Source organism: Mycteria americana, chromosome 12, assembly GCF_035582795.1.
Source record: "Mycteria americana isolate JAX WOST 10 ecotype Jacksonville Zoo and Gardens chromosome 12, USCA_MyAme_1.0, whole genome shotgun sequence".
NCBI lineage: Eukaryota > Metazoa > Chordata > Aves > Ciconiiformes > Ciconiidae > Mycteria > Mycteria americana.
This window is the reverse complement of record NC_134376.1, coordinates 17,155,400-17,175,748: the sequence shown is the minus strand read 5'-3', so window position 1 is coordinate 17,175,748 and position 20,349 is coordinate 17,155,400. Positions and strand designations below refer to the sequence as shown.

The window sequence follows — 20,349 nt, the reverse complement described above, 5'->3', positions numbered from 1 at the left end:
GGGCTTGGATTTGGATCAAGCCGGAGGGAGCCGCGTGGCAGGCGGTGTCTCCTGCAGCGTGGGACCATCTGTCGCTGCCCGGTGGCTGCCAGTGCCGAGGTCCCAAGCTCCATCCTGTGACCGAGGCTCCTGCAGCTTCCCCTGCCCCAAGGCCCCTCTGTCTGCCCCAGCACTGAGCTGAGAAATACCCCCTGCTCCGTGCCGGGGGTCCCGAGCTTTGCGGCAGGGAAGGATGCCGCGATCCCGAGCGTCCACACCGTTTGTCGGCCGGGGTGCGAGCTGGCACCGCCGGGTCGTTCACGGGCCGGGGATGTCCCCAGCCTGCTCCACTGCGCGGGTCCCTGGGTGCGCGCGGGGTGGGCTGGGGTCCGAGGCCGAGCGCTGGCGGGCACCAGCCCCCCCTCTCCTTTATATAACCACCAGCGTTAATCCCCTGCAGCTGGGGCCTGGCTCCAGGGAAGAGAATAATCCTGCCGCCAGATCCTCGGCCTCTGCTCGGATTAACAGGCCGTGGGCAGGGAGAGCGGCTCAGCTGCCAGCCCCGCTCCCTGCGTGCCGCTGGCAGCCCGCGGGGCCCTTGCAGCCTGGATTTGCTGGCCAGAGGCAGCTCTGGCCCAGCTCGAAAGGCCTTTCTGTCCTCCCTGGGCGCTGACGTGGGTGCACCGGGGGCTGCGGGGGGCCGCGTGCCCCGAGCGCCAGCTTGGCCGTGCCAGGAGGGCAGCTGGGGCTGCCAGCGGGGTCTGGTTTTGCCCCTCGGAGCAAGCAGAGCCGCGGGTGGTGGCTGTGCCATGGGCACACGTGCCTGGGGGTGCCGGCCCCCCCCCCCCCCGCCGGGGGTCCGCGCCCCTGCTGGGAGCTGCAGGCAGGGGCAGAGGTTGCTGCCAGCCCAGGAGGACAGCAGTCCAGCCGGGAGGGGTGCCGGCCACCGTGTGCACCCCCCGCCCTGCAGCCACCTCCCTGGTCACCCCTCCCCGAAAACCACGGGAGCCGCAGCGTTTCCCCACGGGGGCTTTATTGTCTTCACGGCTCGTGCCCGGAGGGGGTGACCCCGCACCGGGCCGGCTGGGTGCGGGCTCCCCGAGAGAGAGGAGGGTGCAGGGACGCGAGCGGGGGCTGCGGCGCGGCCAGCCTGGCCCGGGGGGGGGCTGCCGGGGGGCGTATGGCTTCTCTCCTTCAGTGCTACTGCCCGCAGGGGCCTGCGGCGGGGCCGGGCGTGCTGGGCGGGGGGGCTGCGGCCGAGCCGGAGGGTGCCGGGCCAGGGGGCTCCCACGTTGGCAGGGGCTGGGGCCCTCAGCTCTCCTCCTCGGGGACGGGGGCAGCCGCGGGGCCCCTGCTCCTCTCCTCGGTGTCGCCCGCCGGCAGGAGCAGGGCCGGGCTGGGGCTGGAGTGCCGTTGCTTGCGCATGAAGGGGAAGACGCTGCGGGCAGAGCGGAGTCAGCGCCAGCGGGGACCGGCCCAGCGCCCCGGGGTGCCGGCCCCTGCCCTCACCGCTTCTTGGTCTCCGGCGGGATGACTGCCTCGGCCAGGAGGTTCCTGTAGAGCTCCGACTTGAGGAACCGCGGGTAGGAGTCCTGGGTGAGCAGAGGTGTCAGGCTCCTGCCCAACCCTGCCCTGCCCTGCCCAGCCCTGCCCTCGCCCACCTTCTTCATCAGCATGTAGATGTGCATCTGGGCGTCATCCATCACGTAGCGGTGGGGCGTCTTGATGCCCTCCAGCGTCCGCTCCATGGTCTTGCTGTCGATGTTCACCCAGCGCGTGGCCCCGGGGGCCAGGAACTGCCTGGGGAAGCGCAGCCGGCGGTGAGCGCCCGGCCCCGCAGTGGGACGTGGCACTGCGATGGCCTGGCCCCCCCAAACCCTCACCCCCCGAACCCTCGCCCCGCCGGCACTCACTGGTAGATGGAGTCCACGATCTCGGGGATGCGGGACTGTTCCCCGTAGCGCAGTTCCTCGCACGCCTCCCAGAAGCTCAGGTTCTCGGCTGGGGAGGGGGACACGGTGTTGGGGATGGGGACGTGGCCCCCAGGCCATCACTGCTGGGTCCAGGGCCCAGCCGACTGTGGGGCCAACCCCCCCGGGGCGGAGCCAGCTGCTGCAACGTGGGGTGGTGGGTCCAGGTGTGCTGGGACATGGCAGCGGGTCAGGGGGTGCAAGGACGTGGTGGTGGGTCAGGGGCTGCCAGGATAGGTTGCTCAAGAGGTGCTGGGATGTGGTGGTGGGTTCGGGGATGCCAGGATGGGGCAGTGGGTTAGGCAGGACTGGGACATGGCGGTGGGTCTGGGGGTGCCGGGATGGGATGAGGGGTTTGGGGGTGCTGGGATGGGGCCGCTCACCGCTGAACTCCTTCTTGAGGAAGTCAAGGAGCTGCGCCCGACCCAGGGGGTCGGCGAGGAGCTCGCTGAAGTTGAAGCCCCAGCGCTCCACACGCAGCTTTGTGGGGGTCGGCACCCTGCAGGTGACACCGGCGTCGGGGCTGGCAGCGGGCAGCCCATGGGTGCCTGCACGACCCCGCACCCTGTCCGGCGGGTTGGGGTGTTGGGGGGGGGGGAGCCAGGGGCTGGCAGCCCCCGCGTGGGTGCTTACGTGGGGGCGTTCATGGCCCAGTACGTGGTGTCGTCTGTGATCCAGGGGTTGCTGGGCAGGCAGCCGGACATGATGGGGTCGTGGGGCACGTACTGCTCATTGAACTTGATGTACCTGCCAGGAGCGGCGGCTGGAGGTGGCCAGGGCCACTGTCCCACCGCTGCCACCAGCCCCGGCCACCTCGGGGACACGGCGGGGACGTGCTCCGGCTCTGCGATGACCACGGAGCCTCGGCTCCGCTCCCCGCCAAGGGTGACGGCAGCACGGGTGCTGCGGTGCCAGCAGCCGGCCACAGGGATGCCGGTGCCCCTGTTGCCCCGACGGGGAGCCTGCCCGCAGGCAGGGCAGCCGCCGGCCACTCACCCCTCGAGGCAGATGGAGGACTTCACCCTGGTCCTGGCCATGGCCTTCCTGCAGTACTCGATCTGGGGCCGGCCACGGGGGAGATGTCAGGGGTGCCCGGCAGCCCGTGCCCCCCAGGAGCCGCCCCCGCCCGTCGCCCCCCTCACCTCCCGCTTGTAGTAATCCATGTTCTTGGTCTGCAAGAGACGTGTGGGTCTGGGTGAGGGCATGGCAGGGCCAGGACATCGTGCCCACCAGCCCTGCCCAGCACCACCCTGGGCAAGGACCCAGGCATCCAGACCCCCGCCTCACCCCGGCACCCCGTGGCCCATCCCTGTGGCCTCCAGCCTCATCCCCACCCCCCTCCTGGCTCAGCCGGCACAGCCCATGGGGTGAACCCCAGCATCCACCCCCCCGCCCCAGCGTGGCACCGGCCCTGGTTAGTGACACTTACGTGGACAGAGGACACGGCACACGGCGCAGAGAAGAGAAAGGAGGTGGTTAGTGAGGACGGGCGGGGGGCTGGGGCAGCGTTAGTGGGGTCACAACACGGGGCAGGGCCCGGCAGTGGCTGCGGGCGCCCCAGGGTGCCAGGACTCCCGGCAGCGCGGCTGCCCCACAGGGATTAGGGGTGCTGGTGGGTGCACGGGCAAACACACGGACACGCACTGCCTCCCCCCGCCCCGGCTCAGCTGGGCAGGGGGACAGGCTGGACACGTGGCTGTTAGCAGAGCTGGCCCCCCCAGATGTGGGCGCAGCCCGGGGTGGGACGGCCAGGCACCCACTGGGGCGGCTCAGCACCCTGGCACACGTGGGCGGCTGTGCCCCGTGCCCGCCGGCAGCCTCGGGGGTGCCCGCCCCCCCACTCACCAGCTGGACACGGGTGGTGTGGCAGTTCCTGCGTGCGGGGCCCTGCTCCAGCACATTGGGGGCTCCCGGCTGCAACGAGAGCATTGCGCCGGGGGCTGGCGGGACCCCCCGCGCCCCCCAGCCCCGCTCCCCGGGCCGGGGCCATGCGTGGTGCCGGCGCCCTGGCCCTCCCTGCCTGCCCAGGGCTGCACCCGCCAGGCCGGCACCCCTTGCCCCCCCCCAGCCTGTCCTCACCGGGGGCCGGTTGACGAGCCAGTACGCCTGCTCCTGGCAGTCGATGACGATACGGTCACCCTTCCGCCGCTGCTTGGCCGCCCTGCCCGTGCAAAGGCAGCGGGGAGGCACTGGCACCCTGCCTGCCCCAGCACCCGAGGGTGCTCTGTCCCCAGTGGCTCCCTGGGGTGCAGCGGTGCCAGGCCGTGCCCGCACTCACCGGAGCTGCTCCCGCGCCTGCATCACTACGAAGTCCCACGTGTGGTTGATCCGCTTGTGCAGGAGGTTGTAGTTGTCCTGGGGAACAGCAGCGGCGGCGTCACCCCCGTGGGCACGGTGCGACACCCATCCCCTCGCCTGGCTCTGGGTCCCGTCGCCGCTCCAGCGCAGGCAGAGCCGGTGCCACCCCGCGGGTGACCCCCCAGCTCACCACGGGTGAGGAGGGCACCGTTCACCTTCTCGTGCTCGATCAGGTCGCCCTGCTTGCGGATGTTCTTCTTGGCCAGGTAAATGGCTGCAAGAGGAGTGGGGGCACCTCAGGGGGAGCTGGGAAGGGGCCGCAGCCCGTGCCGGCGCTGGTGGCACAGTGGCACCTACCATAGTCCAGCTCCGTGGCCGGCCACTTGGTGCTGGTCCAGAAATAGGGGGTCTGCGGGGGGGAGGGAAGAGGCTGAGGAGCTGTGGGGTGCCGTGGTGCTGAGCTGGGGGAGCCCCGAGGCTGCAGCAGCACCCGCACCGCTGGTGGGGCCATACCTGGAAGCGGTAGGGCGACTCGTCCGCCCGCAGCACCAGGCTGCGGGGGTCTTTGAGGGGGTAGATGTAGCCGTGCTTCACGATGAGGTTGCCGAGGTGCAGCGACTCTGGGGGAGCGGGAGCGGGGACTGCACAGGGGCTCGGCAGTCCCGGTCGTCCCCACGGTGCCGGCCACCCGTGCCGGGGCACTCACCCTCCTCAGAGATGCCGTACTTCTGGATGAGCCACTCCACGATGTCATTCCCTGGGGACCGAAGGAGCATTAGCAGGGTGCGATGGGGTCCCCCGGACCGGGCACGGGGAGGTTCCTGGGCTGGGGCACCACGGCACGGCACGGCGGATGCCGAGGGGGTCACACAGGGTGACGGGGGCCCTGCCAAGGACGTGCTGGGCTGCCCGCCCCAGCGAGCGCCCGCCCTGCTCAGCCGATGCATAATTGATCCCAGCTGCAGCTCTGAGCACCCGCGGGTGCGGGGAGGCGAACGGCACGGGATGCCACGGGGCTGGGTGCTGGGTGCAGCGCCAGGGCCACCCGGAGAGCACCCACACGCCTCCCCCACCCCACGCGCCTCACGGGGCACCCCGCCGTGGGGACCCACCTGTCATGGCGTGCGGGATGACAGTGATGAGCAGGCGCTGGTTCCTCATCTTGACGCCCATGTCGGGGTCCTGCATGCTGACGATCATCCGCTCCATCTGCCGGGCAAGCGCCCGCCAGGCTCAGCCCCCCAGCCAGGGGCACCGGGCCTGGGCACAGCCTGGCTCCCCCCGCCCTGACCCAGGGCACCCTGTGCCCATTTCGGGGACAGCCTGGCACCCCGCAGCCGGACCCAGGGCACCCTGTGCCCACTCTGGGGACAGCCTGGCACTCCACAGCCGGACCTGGGGCACCCAGCAGCCGGGTGAGCGTGCGATGCCGGAGGTGCAGGCACCCGGCCTCCGGGCATCCCTTGGCCGGGGAGCCCCGGTTTTGGGGAGCGAGGTCTGCCGGGGCTGTGGCAGCACCCCGGGCCGGGGGGCAGGGGCTGAGCACGTAGCTCCGGGGCGCTGCCCGTGGGTGTCCCCGCGTGGGGCGGTGGCCGGTGCCCCGTGGCGGTGCCGGGGCCGGGGTGGTGCCCGCTGTCCCGCGGTACACGGGCTGGTGCTGGTACCCGCTGCCCGGCCATCCTGACGCCCGTGCCGCCGGCGGCGCCCGGTGCCCTGTCCCCGATGCCCGCCTTGCCCAGTGCAGTGCCGGTGCCCGGTCCCCCCCACGGTCCCAGCGCCCGGTCCCCGCGGCGCCCGGTCCCCACGGTGCCGGTGTCCAGTCCCCACGGTCCCAGCGCGCGGTCCCCTCGGTAGCCGCTCCCCACGGTGCCAGCGCCCGGTCCCCGCGGTGCCCGCTCCCCGTGGGGCCGGGGCCGGGGCCGGGGCCGGTGGCGGCTCACCTTGCGCAGACAGGGCATCTGGAGGCGGGGGTGCCGGCCGCGGGGCCGCCGATGGTCATCGCGGGTGCGCGCCCCGCGCCGCGCCGCGCCTCGCCGCCCGGCCCCGCCCCGGCCCCGCCCGACCACGCCCCCGCCCCGCCCCTCCCGGCCCCGCCCCCCGCGCCCCTTCGCGGTCTGCGCCGCCGCCCCGGCCCCGGGTGCCCGGGACCGGCCCCCGCCCTGCCCGCGGCCCCGGCCCCCCGCACCCCGCGCCGCGGCTCTGCCGGCCGGGTCGGGGGAGCGCAGGGCTGGCCCCGGGCCGGCTGGGCTGCCGGGTGTGGGGGGAAACACTGCGGCTGTCGGAATGGTTGTGCGGGCAGGGTGCGGGCAGGGTGCGGGCAGGGTGCCGGCAGCACAGGCAGGGCATGGGCAGTGCGCTGAGGGTACGGGCAGGATGCTTGTCGAGGTGCGGGCGGGGAGCGGGCAGCGTGGACAAGGTGTTGGCAGGCTGGGGGGCTGTGGGCAAGGAGCGGGCAGGGGGCGGGCGGTGCGGACTGGGTGCTTGCCGGGCGCGGGCAGGCGCTCGCAGAGTGCGGGCAGGGAGCGGGCAGAGCGCGGGCCGGCGCTGCGCGGGCGCGCACGGCGGATGAGCTCACTGCAGTCTCGCCGCCCATGAGCGGCGGGGCTGGAGCCGCCCGGCGCCGAGGGGCGGGGGCGGGCGGGGGCGGGCAGCGGAGCCGCCGCGTCTGCGGGAGCCGCCGCCGCCGCCGCCCCGCCGGGCCGCGCCGGGCAGCGCCGGGGAGCGCAGCGGGGGGGGGGGGGAGCGCCGGGGGGAGCGGCGGCGGAGCAGCCGGCACCGCCGAGCGCGGCGGCGGCAGCGGGCGGGAGGAGCGGCGGCCGCGGGCCCCGGCGGAGCCGCCGACAGCGGCAGAGCCGCGCCCCGGGCCCCGGCAGCGGCCGCCCCGCCCGGCCCCCGGGGGCGCCGGGCCCGGCCCGGCCATGCTCGGCCTGGATGTGTGCGAGGCCGGCGGGCAGCTGCTGGAGCTGCTCTGGCTGGCGCTGTGCTACCGAGGTGAGCGGCGGCGGGCGGCGGGGAGGGCCTCGCCCGGGTGCCCCGGGGGCGGGCGTCGCCTGCGGGCGGTGGGGTGGGCATCGCCCCGGGGGAGCGTCGCCCCGGCTCCCCAGCCAGGCGAGCGTCGCCCCGGGCACCGGGAGCGTTCGGGAGCGAGCGTCACCCGGGTGCCCCGGGGGAACCGGAGCAGTCCCGGAGGGGCGGGGGCCGCCCCCCCCCCGCCCCCGGCCGCCCTCCGGCCACCTCGCAGCCTGGCCTGTGGCCCCCGGCCCCCGTGCGGGGCTGGGCGAGCCCCCGGGTGGGTGCATCCCTGGGCTGGGAGCCAGCGTGGCCGGGTGCCGCACGCCGCGGTGGCAGCGGGCGCCCCGGGGTACCGGGGCCTCCGCCTTTGCTGGGCGCCCGGGGGTGCGGCGGGGCCATCGCTCTGCGCCCCGGTCACCGCCGCCGCCCCGGGGACCCGCGCAGCTGGCCCTGCGGCCCGGGGGCAGAGCGTGGTGGCCCCTGCCCCGGGCTGTGCCCCCCGCGTGTCCCCGGGGATGGGGTTTCCAGGGGCGTGGGGAGCACGGTGCTTGCAGTCAGAAGGGCGACGGGCGTGGGGGGGCGGTGCAGCGGGCAGGGCAGAGTCAGGGGCCGTGGGGACATCACCCGCCCTTGTGCCCCCCGCAGCCTGGCACCCACCGGAGCCACCGTTTGCCCCAGAGCTGGTTTTTTTTTTCCCCTGCAGCTGCTGGCAGTTTGGGTTTGGGGTGGGAGGTGGGGCTGGTGGCCGCCCAGCGGGGTTGGAGGGGGCCACGGGGTGGTGACAAGGACCTCTCCGGGTGACAGGGCGTGAAGGGCGCCTGCGGGTCGCGGTGGGCTGCAGACACCCCCTGACTACGCGCACCACGTAGGCACCAGCTCGTCTTGCTCCGTGACCGTGCGGAAATGCAGCCGGCGGCAACGCCTCGGGTGTCAGCTGTGCCACCGGGCCCTGGGGACGTGGAGCCTGGAGGCGTCCCCACGGCCCTGAGCAGGGGGACAACTCGGCTGCCCCACAGGGGATTGCCCACATCCATCCGTGGCATGTTCCAGCTCAGCCACCCCCTGCCCACCAGCGCCTGCATGTCACGGGGCGGGGGGTGTCCCCCAGGGCGTACCCGGGGCGGCAGGACTGCCACTGCCTGTCCCCCGCAGACATCATGGCTGACAAGGAGGGGGTGACGCTGTCGCTGGAGGAGGAGGAGGATGCCGACGTGGCCCTGGCGTACAGGACGCCGGAGAAGAAGAGCCTGCGGGAGATCCAGGAGCTGGACCCGGGGGATGAGAGCCTGCGGAAGTACAAGCAGGCGCTGCTGGGTGCCATCCCTGCCGCCGTGGGTAAGGCCAGGGGCTGCCTGCTGGGGCTGGGCACCCCGGCACCCCGGCACCCCGGCCGGGTGATGCAGCCTCAGCGGGTGCAGGGAGCTCAGGCGTCCCCAGCACCCGTGGGGCATCCCCAGCAGGGAGGGTGCATCCCGGCTGGCGTCGCCCGTGGGTGCTGCCTCTGCCCCCCACCTGCGCGGAGGCCCCGGCATCCCCCTGCCGACACGGTAATGGCTGCCCGGGGACCCCGGTTGCCTTGGTTACGGGATCACCGCCGCAGTTTCCATAGGAACGGATACAAGGGACCAGGAAATTCATTGGGATGACGGAGACGGAGCGAGCAGCAGCGGGGCCTGGGGTGGCACGGCTGCCGGTGCCCAGGCGGTGCCCCCCGCTCCCCGTGACGCCCACAGCGGCCGCCCCAGCCTGGCGCTGCCCTCGGTGTCTGCAGGGCCTGGGCCGGGCTGGGGTGCGCCCCGGGCCCAGCACCCTGGTGTGCTGGCTGACGGGTGCATGACGGCGGGGGGGGGCGAGGTGTGCAAGCTGGTGAGGTGGGTGCAAACCGGTGGGGTGCCTGAGGTGTGCACGGGGTGTGTGCGCAGGCTGATGGGGTGCAAGGGGGCCGGTGGGGGTGCGAGCTGCTGACGGGGTGCGGGTTGGGCTGTCGAGGCGCAATTAGGCCAGCGCCCGCCTCGAGGGATGCCTTCGCCTCCCTCCTCCTCCCCGCCACCTTGGCCCGCTCCCGAGGCAGGGAGCATCACACGGGAGCATCGCACCCCGGGAGATACCTGTGGCTGGGCCCTTTTAAACGTGGTCTTACCCCCGAGGTGGTGGTGCCAAGATTGGGGCTGGCCTGAGATGCCCCTGGTCTCCCGTGCCCTGCCTGGGCTGCCCGGCACGCACTGGCTCCGAACACCCCCGCCACGGGCACCGTGGCTCTTCATGCCATTGCAGGTGCCGGTGGTGGTGGGCTGGGTGCGGGCGGGTAAGGTCTGAGCCCTGCCGCTTGTCCCTAGACGCCAGCGTGCCCAACGTGCAGGTGACGAGGCTCACCCTGATGTGCGAGCAGGCACCGGGGCCCATCACCATGGACTTGACAGGTGAGCGGTGGGGGCACCGATGGGAGGAGGAGGAGGAGGAGGAGGAAGGGGTGCCAGGCTCACGGGCCATCTCCCCGCACAGGAGACCTGGAGGTGCTGCGGGGCCGGGCCTTCGTGCTGAAGGAGGGGGTGGACTACAGGGTGAAGGTGTCCTTCAAGGTGAGGCGGGTGCGTGGTGCCCTGCACCCGCCGGCTGGGCTGGGCACAGCCCTGCCACCCTCGCACTCCGGGGTCCCAGCCCCAGGGGGTCCCTGCTCCCCATGGGTCCCTGCCCCACGGGGTCCCTCCTGCCACCCATGGGTTCCCTGCTGCCCCAGGGTCCCTGCCACCCGGGGTCCCTTCTGCCCTGGGGCCTCTGCCCCCCACCCCTCACCCTCAGGGTCTGTGCCCCTCTGGGGGTCCCTGCCCACTCCGGGGTCCCTGCCCTCCTGGGTCCCTGCCACCCTGGGAACCCTTGCTGTCCCCATCACTGACACCCCAGGGTCCCTGCCACCCTGGGGTCCTTACCCCTCTTGGGGGTCCGTGCCACCCCTGGGTCCCTGCCCCTCTCAGGGGTTCCAGCCGCATTGGGTCCCTGCCTTTCCCAGGGGTCCCTGGAGGTCCCTGCCCCTCTTGGGGTCCCTGCCCCTCTTGGGGTCCCTGGAGGTCCCTGCCCCTCTTGGGGGTCCCTGTCCCTCTTGGGGTCCCTGCCACCCTTGACCCCGCTCAGTGCCCAGTCCTGCCCCAGCAGCTGCATCCTGGGGGGTGTGCAGGGGGGGGCTTTAGAGGTGGGTGTCCCCCCAAGGCCAGGGGTCCCCAGGGTGGGGGTCCCCAAGCTGTGGGGCAGCACCCACGGCCCCCCTGCCCTCTGCCCGCAGGTGAACAGGGAGATCGTCTGCGGGCTGCGGTGCCTGCACCTCACCTACCGCCGGGGCCGGCCCGGTGAGTGGGGTTGGGGGGCCGGGGTGGTGGCGGGGGGGGGGGGGCCGTGCTGCCCTGGCCCCGCTCACCCGTTCCCCCTCTTGCCCAGTGGACCGCGACGTCTTCATGGTGGGCAGCTACGCGCCGCGGGCCGAGGAGTACGAGGTGGTGACGCCGGCGGAGGAGGCACCGCGGGGCTGGCTGGCACGGGGCTCCTACCGCGTCCGCTCCTTCGTCACCGACGATGACAAGACGGAGCATCTCTCCTGGGAGTGGGGCCTCTGCATAAAGAAGGCCTGGGAGGACTGACCCCCCGCCCGCACCGGGTTCCCCCCCCGCCAGCTTGGGGACGCGGTGCCTGCCATCCCAGGGGACACCTCGCCGGCACCGCTGCGCTCGCCCCGGTCGTGTAAAGGGGGGGGGGGGGGTGTCCCTTAGCGAGTGGGTGCCCACGTGGTCTTCGCAACCAAAGTTATTTTTAATTGCTGTTTTTTTTTAAATACCGACACCCACCTGGTCCCCACGCCGTCCCCGTCGCTGGGGCCGGGGCCGTGACCCTGCCGTGGCAGCACCGTGCCCGGCTGCCCGCCCGGTCGCAGGCTGTGCTCTTCCATCGCCATTAAACCCTACAGACTGGTCTCTTACTGGTGCGTCCGTGCCCCCATCGCTTCTGCCTGTCCCGTCCCCGTCCCCGTCCCTCTCCCGCTGGCAGGGCCGGGTCCCGCTGCGGGACGGGCAGCTGGAAAACGGCCACCTGGTCCGGCTGCCTTATCGGCGGGGCCGGGCAGCCAGTAGCGGAGGGCCACGAGCCCCAGGGGACTGGCACCACCCGCCCCGGGGCCCTTATCTGGGCCCTCTCCCCCCGGGCGCTGGCGTTGGCGACAGCGGCGGCACCATGCGGGGCTGCGGGGCCGGGCTGGTTTGGCTGCTGGTGTCACTGGCCTGGCTGAGCCCGGCGTTGGGGGGCGAGGAGGAGGATGGGGAGGCGGTGGTGGAGGAGCAGGAGGAGAGGGACGTGCCCTCGGATGAGCTCGGGGAGGAGGATGGCGTCCTGGTGCTCCATGAGCACAACTTCGCCCGTGCCCTGAGCGAGCACCAGCTGCTGCTGGTGGAGTTCTGTAAGTGTCCCCTTGCCGCGGGCAGGGGTGTGGGCAGGGGCATGTGTGGGGATGGGTGTGGGGCAGGGACTATGGGCAGGGGGTACAGGCTGGGGCACGGGTGTGGGCAGAAGCAGACAGATGGGCAGGGATGCAGGCAGGGACGCGGGTGCCGGACGGGGTGGGAATGGGGCAGGGACATGGGTACGGGCAGGGTCAGGGCTACGTCTCAGAGGGGGAGAGGCACAGGGCACGGCACATGACAGGGCAGGGCTTGGGGCATGGGATGGGGACACGGGGCAGGGACATGTGGCAGGGACACAAGCAGAGGCATGGGGTGGGGGTGCGCGGCAGAGGCACGGGACACGGCAGGGGACATGGGGCAGGGACACACGGCGGGGGTGAGGGACACGGGCCACGGCACAGGGGACACAGGCAGGGGCACGCACTGGAGCCCGCCAGGCGCTCACAGCCATTACGTGCCCTGGCCACCCGCCAAGCCCACCCTAGGGACCAGGGACACCCCAAAGCTGTCCTGGGGCTGTCCCTACCGCCAACGCTGTCCCCTGCCCACAGACGCGCCGTGGTGCGGGCATTGCCAGCGGCTGGCCCCCGCCTTTGCCCAGGCAGCCGCTGCGCTGAGGAACGAGTCCGGCCTGGCGCGGCTGGGCAAGGTGGACGCCACGGCGCAGGGGGCCCTGGCCAACGAGTTCGGCATCACCTCCTACCCCACGCTCAAGCTCTTCCGCGACGGCAACCGCACCCACCCCCTCGCCTACACCGGTAGGGCCGCGGCGCCGCGCGATGGCGGTGGCACCCATCACGGGGGCTGCCGCGATGGGTGCTGGGGCGGGCTGGGGTGCAAGGACGGGTGGCAGGGGGTGATGGTGAGAGGGGCGGCAACGTCCCGATGGGGTTTGCAGGGCGGTGGTGGTGCACGGGGCGACGGCAGGCGGTGCTGCGGTGGTGACGGCAGGCGGGCGGCCGGGCCCGATGGCACGGGGGGGTGGCAGCCTGGCAAGGGGCGGCTGGGGTGATGGCGGGGGCCCCGCTCCGCATGCCAGGCCGCATGGACGCCGAAGGCATCGTGCGCTGGATGCGGCGGCGGGCCGGCCCCAGCGCCACGCTGCTGCAGGACGCCGCCACCGCTGCTGCCTTCGTGGGCTCCCAGGACTTGGTGGTCGTCGGCTTCTTCAAGGTGGGCTGGGGCAGGCGGGGGCCGGATCGGGGTCACGGCCACGGCCGCTCACGGGGTGGCCCTGCAGGACCTGGGGAGCGAGGCGGCCCAGGCGTTTTATGAGGTGGCCGGCGAGGTGGTGGACGTGTCATTCGGCGTGGCCGAGGCGGCCGAGCTCTTCCAGGCGTACGGGCTGTCGGCCGACACCATCTGCCTCTTCAAGAAGGTGAGGGGGTGGCGGGCGGGCGGTGGGGCCGTCCCGGTTCCCTCCCGCCCCAGCCCTCACCGGCCCCTGCTCCGGCAGTTCGACGAGGGACGGACGGACTTCCCCGTGGACCCGGCACGGGGGCTGGATGCGGCCGAGCTCACCCGGCTGCTCCGCATCCACAGCCTGGAGCTGGTGATGGAGTTCACCAACGAGGTATGGCCTGGCCACAGCCCTGTCCCCATCCCCGCGAGGGCCGTGGCCCCCTGGCCCTCACCCTCCTCCTGCTCCCCAGACCTCCGACCGGATCTTCAGTGCCAAGATCCCCCACCACATGCTGCTTTTCCTCAACAAGTCGGCGGCGGCACAGCTGGCGCTGCGGGACGGCTTCCGGGCTGCTGCTGGCACCTTCCGGGGCGAGGTGAGGAGGTCCCACGGCGGGGACATGGGGTTGGCCGCTGGGCACCCCGGCATCAGTGCTGCCCGTCCCCCACCCAGGTGCTCTTTGTGGTGGTGGACGTGACTGGGTACGGTGCCGACGTCCTGCCCTTCTTCGGCCTGACGCCCGCCGATGCCCCCACCCTGCGCCTAGTCAAGATGGAGAACAACCGCAAGTACCGGATGGACCAGGACGTCTTCTCAGACACAGCCATACGCACCTTCATCCAGGCGGTGCTGGACGGCAAGGTGAAGGTGAGGGACGCGGCACCGTGCCAGTCAGCACCAAGGATGCTTCCCTGTGGTGAGCGGTGGGCTGTTAACTCTGAAGCCTAATGATGGCAGATGTGCGGTGAACACCAGCCACCTGCTCGCTGATGCTTGTGCTGCCAGGCCTGAGGATTTGGAGGGGTGTTATGGGAAAGGAGGTGAGAGACCACTGATGGGGAGACACAGAAAGCTGGGATGGTGGCAGAGGGGAAGAGAGGTCCAAAAGGCAGCACAGGAGCACCCCTGGCTGCAGGCTGGGGCCCCCTGTCCCCGTCCCGCACTGTTCCCCATGGGGCCTGCCACTGCTCACCCCGGGCTGTGGCCACCCTGGCTGTCCCCGCAGCCCCACCTGCTGAGCGCGGAGCCGCCCGAGGACTGGGACACGCAGCCCGTTAAGGTGCTGGTGGGGAAGACCTTCGAGCAGGTGGCGTTCGATGAGACCAAGAACGTCTTCGTCAAGTTCTGTAAGTGCCGGGGCCGCCTGCGACCCTCCCCGACTCTGCACGGGGCTCAGCCCCCTGCCGCAACAGCCCCATCCCCGACCCCTCGCCTGGGGGATGCCGCACCCTGACCCCGGCGGAGCCCCGGTCCCCCGGCTTGGACCCCGGCACTGTGCCTGCCCCGCAGACGCGCCGTGGTGCTCCCACTGCCAGGCCATGGCGGCCGCCTGGGAGGAGCTGGGCGAGCGCTACAAGGACCACGAGGACATCGTCATCGCCAAGTTGGATGCCACGGCCAACGAGCTGGAGAACATCACCATCAACGGCTTCCCCACCCTGCACTACTTCCCTGCGGGGCCGGGCAGGAAGGTAGGTGGGGGCACCTGCGGGGCCACCCCGGCTCTGCCAGCACCTCGGGGACGGCGTCACTCCTCATCTCCCTTCCATCCCACGGCTCCAGATGGTTGAGTACAAGAGCGCCCGAGACGTGGAGACCTTCTCCAAGTTCCTGGAAAACGGGGGGACGCTGCCCGAGGAGCCGCCTGCGGTGAGTGAGGTCCCCCCACCCCAGGGCCAGGGACCCCCACCCACCCCAGGGCAGCTCCCAGCCTTGGCTGGGCAGGGGGACGGATCCTGCGGGATGGGGACAGGCGGGGGGGGTCTGTCCGTCCGTGCCTCACTGCTGCCTTCTCCAGGTGCCCAAGACCCCTGAGAACAGCACAGGCACGGAGGAGCCGAGTCCGCTCGGGACGGCCGAAACCCGGGACGAGCTGTGAGCCCGACCCCGCTCGGGCTCGTGCTATAAAGGACCTGGAAACGATGCGGGCTCTGCTCTGTGTCTGGGGGAGCGCCCGCGCGTCTCGGGGATGCCGCAGGGCTTCACCGGCTGAACCCGGGCAAGGGGCTCTGCCTCCCCAGGGGTGCTGAGCCAGCACGGCCCCGTGTGCGCCGCAGCGCTCATCCTGGCAGCCCTGTGGTGACACCGGGTGGCCGAGGGTGCAGAGGACACGGCCCTGGGGGGAGCCCCGTGCTCTCCACGCTGGCCCTCGTGATGGGCTGCCGGGGCGCAGGCGATGGGGGGACCAGCCGGGGTCTCTCCTTTGCGGCTCCCAGGCAGCCCTCCCGCCCCAGGCCGGGGCTCCACCATCGCGTACCAGCCCCGGGGCAGCCCCGGGAGCTGCTGTCACGGCCGGGGAAGCAAGAAGAGCGCAACACGGGGCTCCACTTGCTCCTCTTAAGCCTGGCTCGCAGCCTCCGGGACCCCCCAGCGTCCCCTCCAACCCCTGGCACCGGCCCCTCTCCCCTGGGCCTGCTGCTCCCGACCCTGGGCGATTCCCCCGGGGGCAACGCTTTGGTCCCCGGGGCCAGGACCTGCCCGGCCACGCCTCGAGGGAGCCCATGGCTGCCCCAGCCCCGCCATGTGCCCAAGCCCGCGGGCCAGAGCAGGGCCCTTCGCCTGACCTGTCCCGTCCTCCAGCCGCCCCAGCCAGACGCCGCGGGCCCGGGTGCCTGCTCCGCAGGGAAGGAAGAAACCAGCAGGCGATGGGACACGGGGTTTTATTTCATTTTATCCAAGTACCTTTGAAAAGATCATTGTACAAGTCAGCACATGAGAATGCAGAGGAGACGTCGCCGGGGCTGCACGGCCGCTGTACATATTTACAGGGGACCCCCCTGAGAAAAAAAGGGGGAAGACGGAAATCCCAGGCATGTTAACAACCTCACCAGACACAACACCATCAGAACTTAAAAAAACAGGGAGGAAAAAACGCTCATAATGCTGTTCCCGGGCTGAAAACGATTGCGGATTTTGCTGGACTTCACGTAGCGTATAGGCAAGTCACAGAACCATTGTTTTAAAGGCACTCGGTGACATATACAACAGGCTGAGTCGCATCCCGGCGCGGTGCCACAGGGTCCCTGGCAGCTCCAACGTGCCCCTGCGGCCGAGAGCAGCGCCGGGCAGGGCGAGCGCTGACGTGGGAGCCCCCCGGCTTTGGGGGCCGCCCCGGATTCTGCAGGCGGGCGAGGGCTGGTCTCCAAAGGAGCCGGGCAGGGCCGAGGGCAGGGTGGTGGGAGCACCAGCGCAGCCCCCAGCTTTCTTGCGTCCGAGTAAGCCCAGGAGGCTTCCCTGGGTGCCGGCTGCCCCGCTGGGTGACCCGGCCCTACACGAGCCCCACAAACTGGCATCAACGCCCCCCGTCGCTCTCGGCGGCGGGCTGCAGTGCCCTCATGCCGCCTCCCCCAAGACGCAGAAGCTGACAAAAGACGCGGGACTCAAAAAGACATTTTTTTGTCCTCAGCTTTAGTGTCCAGTCAGTTCCCTCTGCTATTATGTTTCTCCTAAAAAGAGTCCCCTGACCAAAGCTGGAGCTCGGCACCAGGGGCCTGGGCACGTCTGCGCCGGGCACGTGGGTGCCAGCCCTCTGTGGAACTGCAGCACCCTCCTGGGAAGCGAACCCTTCTCCAGGGGCACACGGCGGGGAGGGGGGACACAAGCGCGCGGGCCGTGGGATGCCAGCATCCAGCCTGCCGCCCCGGCTCCGAGCCGGTCCTCGCACCGCGGGAAGCCCCCAGCCCCGAGAGCTGGCACCGACCCTCCCATCCCTCGGGGATTTACTCGGTCGCAAGAAAGCTCAGGAGGAAAAAAAAAACCATCCTACCACGTCCAGCAGCTGAGACTGCCAGGGAGGCGAGAGACCGACTCCTTCCAAATGGCTCAATAATCTTCGGAGGTGAGCTGGGAGCACAGCCCCTCCGGAGCGGGGCCGCTGCTCCCACGCCGGCGGGGGCAGAGCAGCTCTGCCCCAGCAGCACTCCAAAGCCATCCGTGCCAGGGGGGCCAGGCAGGGTGCCGTGAAAGCGAGGAGCAGACGGAGTCTGACGGATGGCTGTACACTTTGGGCGAGTTCTGCAGTACCTGTATGTTTTACATTTACATAAGAGCACTGTGACATTGGAAATATTTTCCTTTTATTACAATATATCAAAAATATGCAGCTTTAGTAAACAAGGTCATATTACACTTTCTAATGCACTGTACAATGCTACATTACACTTATATTCGGTATGGAGAGGGAGCCCGGGCTCCCGCTGGCAGGTCCGTGAGGTGAAACGACATCCCCCGGCAACCCGGAGCTTGCCCAGGCCCGTGCCAGAGCAGGCTGCCGCCCTCCGCCCCGGGCTCGCTCGGCACCCGTGGCAGCAGCACTGCCAGCGTCCGCCCCAGGCCCTCTCCTCCGGTCCCAGAGTCTTTCACAGTCCTGTCCTCACGCCTCGGCAGCCCTGGAGCTTAGTCGATCTTTTCCACCTTCCCGATGATCTTCTCTTCGAAGATGGGCAGGATGGTGTCATCCTCCCGCACCTCCTCGAAGACCACGCCACAGTCAAACTCGTCACTCACTTTCTTGAAGTAATACCTGAAAAACCAGAAACATGGGGGCAGAGAGGAAAAAAAAGAGCAGGTGAATGATCATGGGAGCACCACCGTCCCAAACCCGGGTACAGCCCTTCCAAGCCCCTGAGCTCGTGGTGCACGGGGAGCAGCTCCCCCAGACCTGGAGGCAACTGGGGCCACACTTCTGTCCCTGCCCTCACCCAGTGAGCAAAAAAGTGTGGTCAGGATTTGTGCTGGCATGTTCAGGAGCTCCAGCCCTGAATCCAAGCCCATTCAGAGCTCTCCCAAAAGTAGTGGCTGGAAGCACCTGTGTTGGTGGAGCGTTTCTAGGAGGGCTTTCCCATGGCAGCTCCTACTTGGAAGGGGGAACTTGGAGAGCTACATGCCCCAAGCCTGGCTGCTTTGGGACTCCAGCAGGACCCAACCTCCCTGTCCTTCCTGGAGGAAAGTTTGGGAGGAGCCGAAATGGGTCTGGAAGTCAGAGGGCTCCCCACAGCATCACTGAGCACTGGCTGATGCTGCTCGTCACCGGCCCAGGACACCGCAGGGACAGCTCATCAGCTCCCGTTGAAGGTGCAAACAGTGACGCGGGACATTTCTGGTACAAAACCCGATCTCCCTTGTCTCTGTAACCTGCCCCTCCAACAGCCAAGGCCTTGACCACGCTGCCACATCCCCATCGCAGCATGTCCTGCGGGAGCCCTCCTCGAAAGCTCCAGGAGCCCCCTGACCTACCTCCACCACGCTCCTTTGCCTTGGGGGGGGGCGACGCCGCTGCGCTCTGGCAGTGGCATCTGCCAGGGGTCATTGACAGTCTGCTGGCACCATCCTGCACATGGGGAGCAGCCCTTACCTGTAGTTCCCTTTCTTGGTCAGCAGCTCCTTGAACTGTCCCAGCGTCACCACACGCCCTTTGACGAGGGTGCGGTATGGGATCGGCTCTCCGCAGAAGTAGTAAGCGACCACAATGTTCTCGCACGGCTGGGACGCGCCGCTGCCTGGTCTCTTCTGGGGCTTCAACCTGCCGTGCAAAAATACAAGCGACATGCTGAGTATCAGCCCACGGCGCTCAGCACCGTGGCTGCTGCTGGGTGCCCATCCGGGTACGGGGCTGCCCAGGCGAGGGGTGCGGGTCAGGTCCCACCAGAGGTGACACAGATGGGCCGGAGGAAATGCAATGTGATCCCCGAGCATCCTTCGCTCTGACCACCAGCTTGGCATGCAGCTGCGTGCCGAGGCCGGTGGGGGAGTGAACGGCACCGGGAAAGGCTGGACGGGGCCAGACTGCAGCTACAAAGGAGGGCGCAGGTTCCAGTTCAGCCCCCTCGTGCTGAAGAAACCCGTCCCCAGGCTTTGAGAGGGGACGGCCCTTCCCGCAGCACCGCCGGCTCAGTCATCAGTAAGCTCCGGGCAAGGCAGAGCATCCCAAGCCCCCGGCAGCAGCCCCAGGTCACCATCAGCACGCTCCTGGCGTGCACTGAGCACACGGGGCTGGAAGCGCTTGGGGACAATAACGCAAACACCGCTCGGACTACTTGGGATTGTTGCCGCCGTGGCCAAAATAGCTCGGCACAGCTTTCCGCTGACCTACATCTGCAGGGCCGCGCAGGCAGGACCGCTCCTGCTCCCCGTGGCTGTCCTGGGCACCTCTCCCAGCGTAGATGGAGGTCGGAGGGGATGGAGCTCCCAGCAGGACGTGTCCCGGAGGCTTTGCTGCCCGTCCTGTCCGCGCACGGTGGCAAGGCAGCTGCCGTCCCCAAAACCTCAGTGACTTTAAATCTCCTGTGTTTTCCCGACTCTCAGGATGTCGGTCTGGTCGCTGCTTCCAACCCACACACCAGGGTTCTGCTACGTGGTGCCATCACTAGACCGAAAGCATCAGCCCAGTCCTAACCCCATTTTCAAAGGTAGACAAAAGTAGCAATAATAAAAATCAGGGTACTTTGCCCTTCTGTAGAACCTTTCATCTGGGGTGCCGTAAATGCTGCACAAACATTGGAGCAGCCGACACAAGTTGGTAACTTGGCATGTGCGGTCTAAGCCAGAAGCAGCCTTCTCTTTCAAAGTCACATAAAACAAATTTGGCAGCTTTAAAAAATTATTTAAATAGCATGCTGGATAAAAAAGATGATTTTGTATTTACATGACTGGCAAGTTGCTATAAAAACCAGAATTTGCCAAGCACATGAGGTAATCGCAGTTTTGGAAATGACTCTGACCCTAACCTTTAAACATTGGCTCGCGGGCAGAGCACCTTTTGAATGGCGTGCCCACATAAACATCGGCACTGCAAACCAAGACCAGACACAATCTGTTCACCTCTTTCTAAAGGCGTGAGAGGTCTAAAGTTCAACCGAACCACCCTCCTGGTGCCTGCTCTGCCTGGGACACCTTTGGAGAAGATGCAGCATCCTGAGAGGCAAGGGTCCGCTCCTGGTGCCAGCAAAGCTGGGAGCCTCCCCCATCCCCATATCAAAGCACAGGATGCCCTTTAGCTAGAAAAACATTAAGGAATTGAGTCATCCTTGGGAAAAAAAAAAAAAAAAGAGGCATTTAAAGGAAAAATGGGTCATAAATTCAGGCAAATTCTGTGAACCCTGCGAGCCAGAAGTTAATTGAAGGGGTTTGGAAAACCTCAAAGTCCCTAAGCTTCTCTTAACCCTGCTAGAAACAAGTTGTGACTGAGAGCGCGCTGCTGCGTGCCCGGGGACCTGGCGCCTGGGGACACAGCTACGTGCCCTGCGCA

The 20,349-nt window shown here is 69.3% G+C and overlaps 4 protein-coding genes across 9 annotated transcripts in view; 2 read left to right on the top strand and 2 right to left on the bottom strand.

The window, feature by feature from the left end:
• Positions 1-1,010: 1,010 nt before the first annotated feature.
• RGS11 (regulator of G protein signaling 11) lies at positions 1,011-6,287 on the bottom strand. 5 transcript variants are annotated; one of them, XM_075514845.1, is made up of 17 exons: positions 6,188-6,287; positions 5,360-5,456; positions 4,954-5,004; positions 4,761-4,888; positions 4,605-4,656; positions 4,463-4,521; positions 4,228-4,304; positions 4,029-4,110; positions 3,795-3,863; positions 3,092-3,121; positions 2,946-3,007; positions 2,583-2,696; positions 2,333-2,448; positions 1,893-1,980; positions 1,641-1,779; positions 1,489-1,571; positions 1,011-1,417 (listed from the first exon to the last, which is right to left on the bottom strand). In XM_075514845.1, exons 1-17 carry the CDS (start codon positions 6,203-6,205, stop codon positions 1,291-1,293), a joined length of 1,392 nt encoding a protein of 463 aa, XP_075370960.1. In that variant the 5' UTR covers positions 6,206-6,287; the 3' UTR covers positions 1,011-1,290. The 5 variants fall into 5 exon arrangements, with proteins under 5 accessions (XP_075370960.1, XP_075370962.1, XP_075370961.1 ...); XM_075514847.1 differs by having other exon boundaries at positions 1,489-1,547; XM_075514846.1 differs by having other exon boundaries at positions 4,761-4,867.
• A 509-nt stretch (positions 6,288-6,796) lies between these two features.
• Positions 6,797-11,223, top strand: ARHGDIG (Rho GDP dissociation inhibitor gamma). Of its 2 annotated transcripts, XM_075515158.1 has the most exons (7): positions 6,797-7,238; positions 8,412-8,594; positions 8,869-9,130; positions 9,596-9,679; positions 9,762-9,838; positions 10,537-10,600; positions 10,689-11,223. In XM_075515158.1, exons 1-7 carry the CDS (start codon positions 6,839-6,841, stop codon positions 10,825-10,827), a joined length of 1,209 nt encoding a protein of 402 aa, XP_075371273.1. In that variant the 5' UTR covers positions 6,797-6,838; the 3' UTR covers positions 10,828-11,223. The 2 variants fall into 2 exon arrangements, with proteins under 2 accessions (XP_075371273.1, XP_075371274.1); XM_075515159.1 differs by lacking the exon at positions 8,869-9,130 and having other exon boundaries at positions 6,815-7,238.
• Positions 11,224-11,357: 134 nt separating this feature from the next.
• On the top strand, positions 11,358-15,045 carry PDIA2 (protein disulfide isomerase family A member 2). The gene is made up of 11 exons (XM_075515157.1): positions 11,358-11,697; positions 12,253-12,459; positions 12,741-12,874; positions 12,942-13,079; positions 13,158-13,274; positions 13,354-13,479; positions 13,557-13,751; positions 14,110-14,230; positions 14,394-14,575; positions 14,667-14,753; positions 14,902-15,045. The coding sequence occupies exons 1-11, from the start codon at positions 11,475-11,477 to the stop codon at positions 14,980-14,982; spliced, it is 1,611 nt and encodes a 536-aa protein (XP_075371272.1). The 5' UTR covers positions 11,358-11,474; the 3' UTR covers positions 14,983-15,045.
• Positions 15,046-15,757: 712 nt separating this feature from the next.
• AXIN1 (axin 1) overlaps positions 15,758-20,349 on the bottom strand; it is a 75,526-nt gene continuing 70,934 nt past the window's right edge. Inside the window, exons 9-10 of the mRNA XM_075514919.1 lie at positions 18,457-18,624; positions 15,758-17,625 (exon numbers count right to left, since the gene is read on the bottom strand). Of these exons, the coding sequence (XP_075371034.1) occupies positions 17,499-17,625; positions 18,457-18,624 (295 nt within the window). The 3' untranslated portion in view covers positions 15,758-17,498. The remainder of the gene's footprint in view (positions 17,626-18,456; positions 18,625-20,349) is intronic.

Coding starts and splice junctions, on each gene's coding strand:
- PDIA2 (XM_075515157.1), top strand. CDS start 11,475: ATGCGGGGCTGCGGGGCCGGGCTGGTTTGGCTGCTGGTGTCACTGGCC. Junction 12,460..12,740: donor CCACCCCCTCGCCTACACCG/GTAGGGCCGCGG, acceptor TCCGCATGCCAG/GCCGCATGGACGCCGAAGGC. Junction 13,275..13,353: donor TGATGGAGTTCACCAACGAG/GTATGGCCTGGC, acceptor CCTGCTCCCCAG/ACCTCCGACCGGATCTTCAG.
- ARHGDIG (XM_075515158.1), top strand. CDS start 6,839: ATGAGCGGCGGGGCTGGAGCCGCCCGGCGCCGAGGGGCGGGGGCGGGC. Junction 8,595..8,868: donor TGCCATCCCTGCCGCCGTGG/GTAAGGCCAGGG, acceptor CAGTTTCCATAG/GAACGGATACAAGGGACCAG. Junction 9,680..9,761: donor CATCACCATGGACTTGACAG/GTGAGCGGTGGG, acceptor CTCCCCGCACAG/GAGACCTGGAGGTGCTGCGG.
- RGS11 (XM_075514845.1), bottom strand. Junction 4,889..4,953: donor GTACGGCATCTCTGAGGAGG/GTGAGTGCCCCG, acceptor GCCCCTGTGCAG/TCCCCGCTCCCGCTCCCCCA. Junction 3,008..3,091: donor TGGATTACTACAAGCGGGAG/GTGAGGGGGGCG, acceptor GGCCGGCCCCAG/ATCGAGTACTGCAGGAAGGC.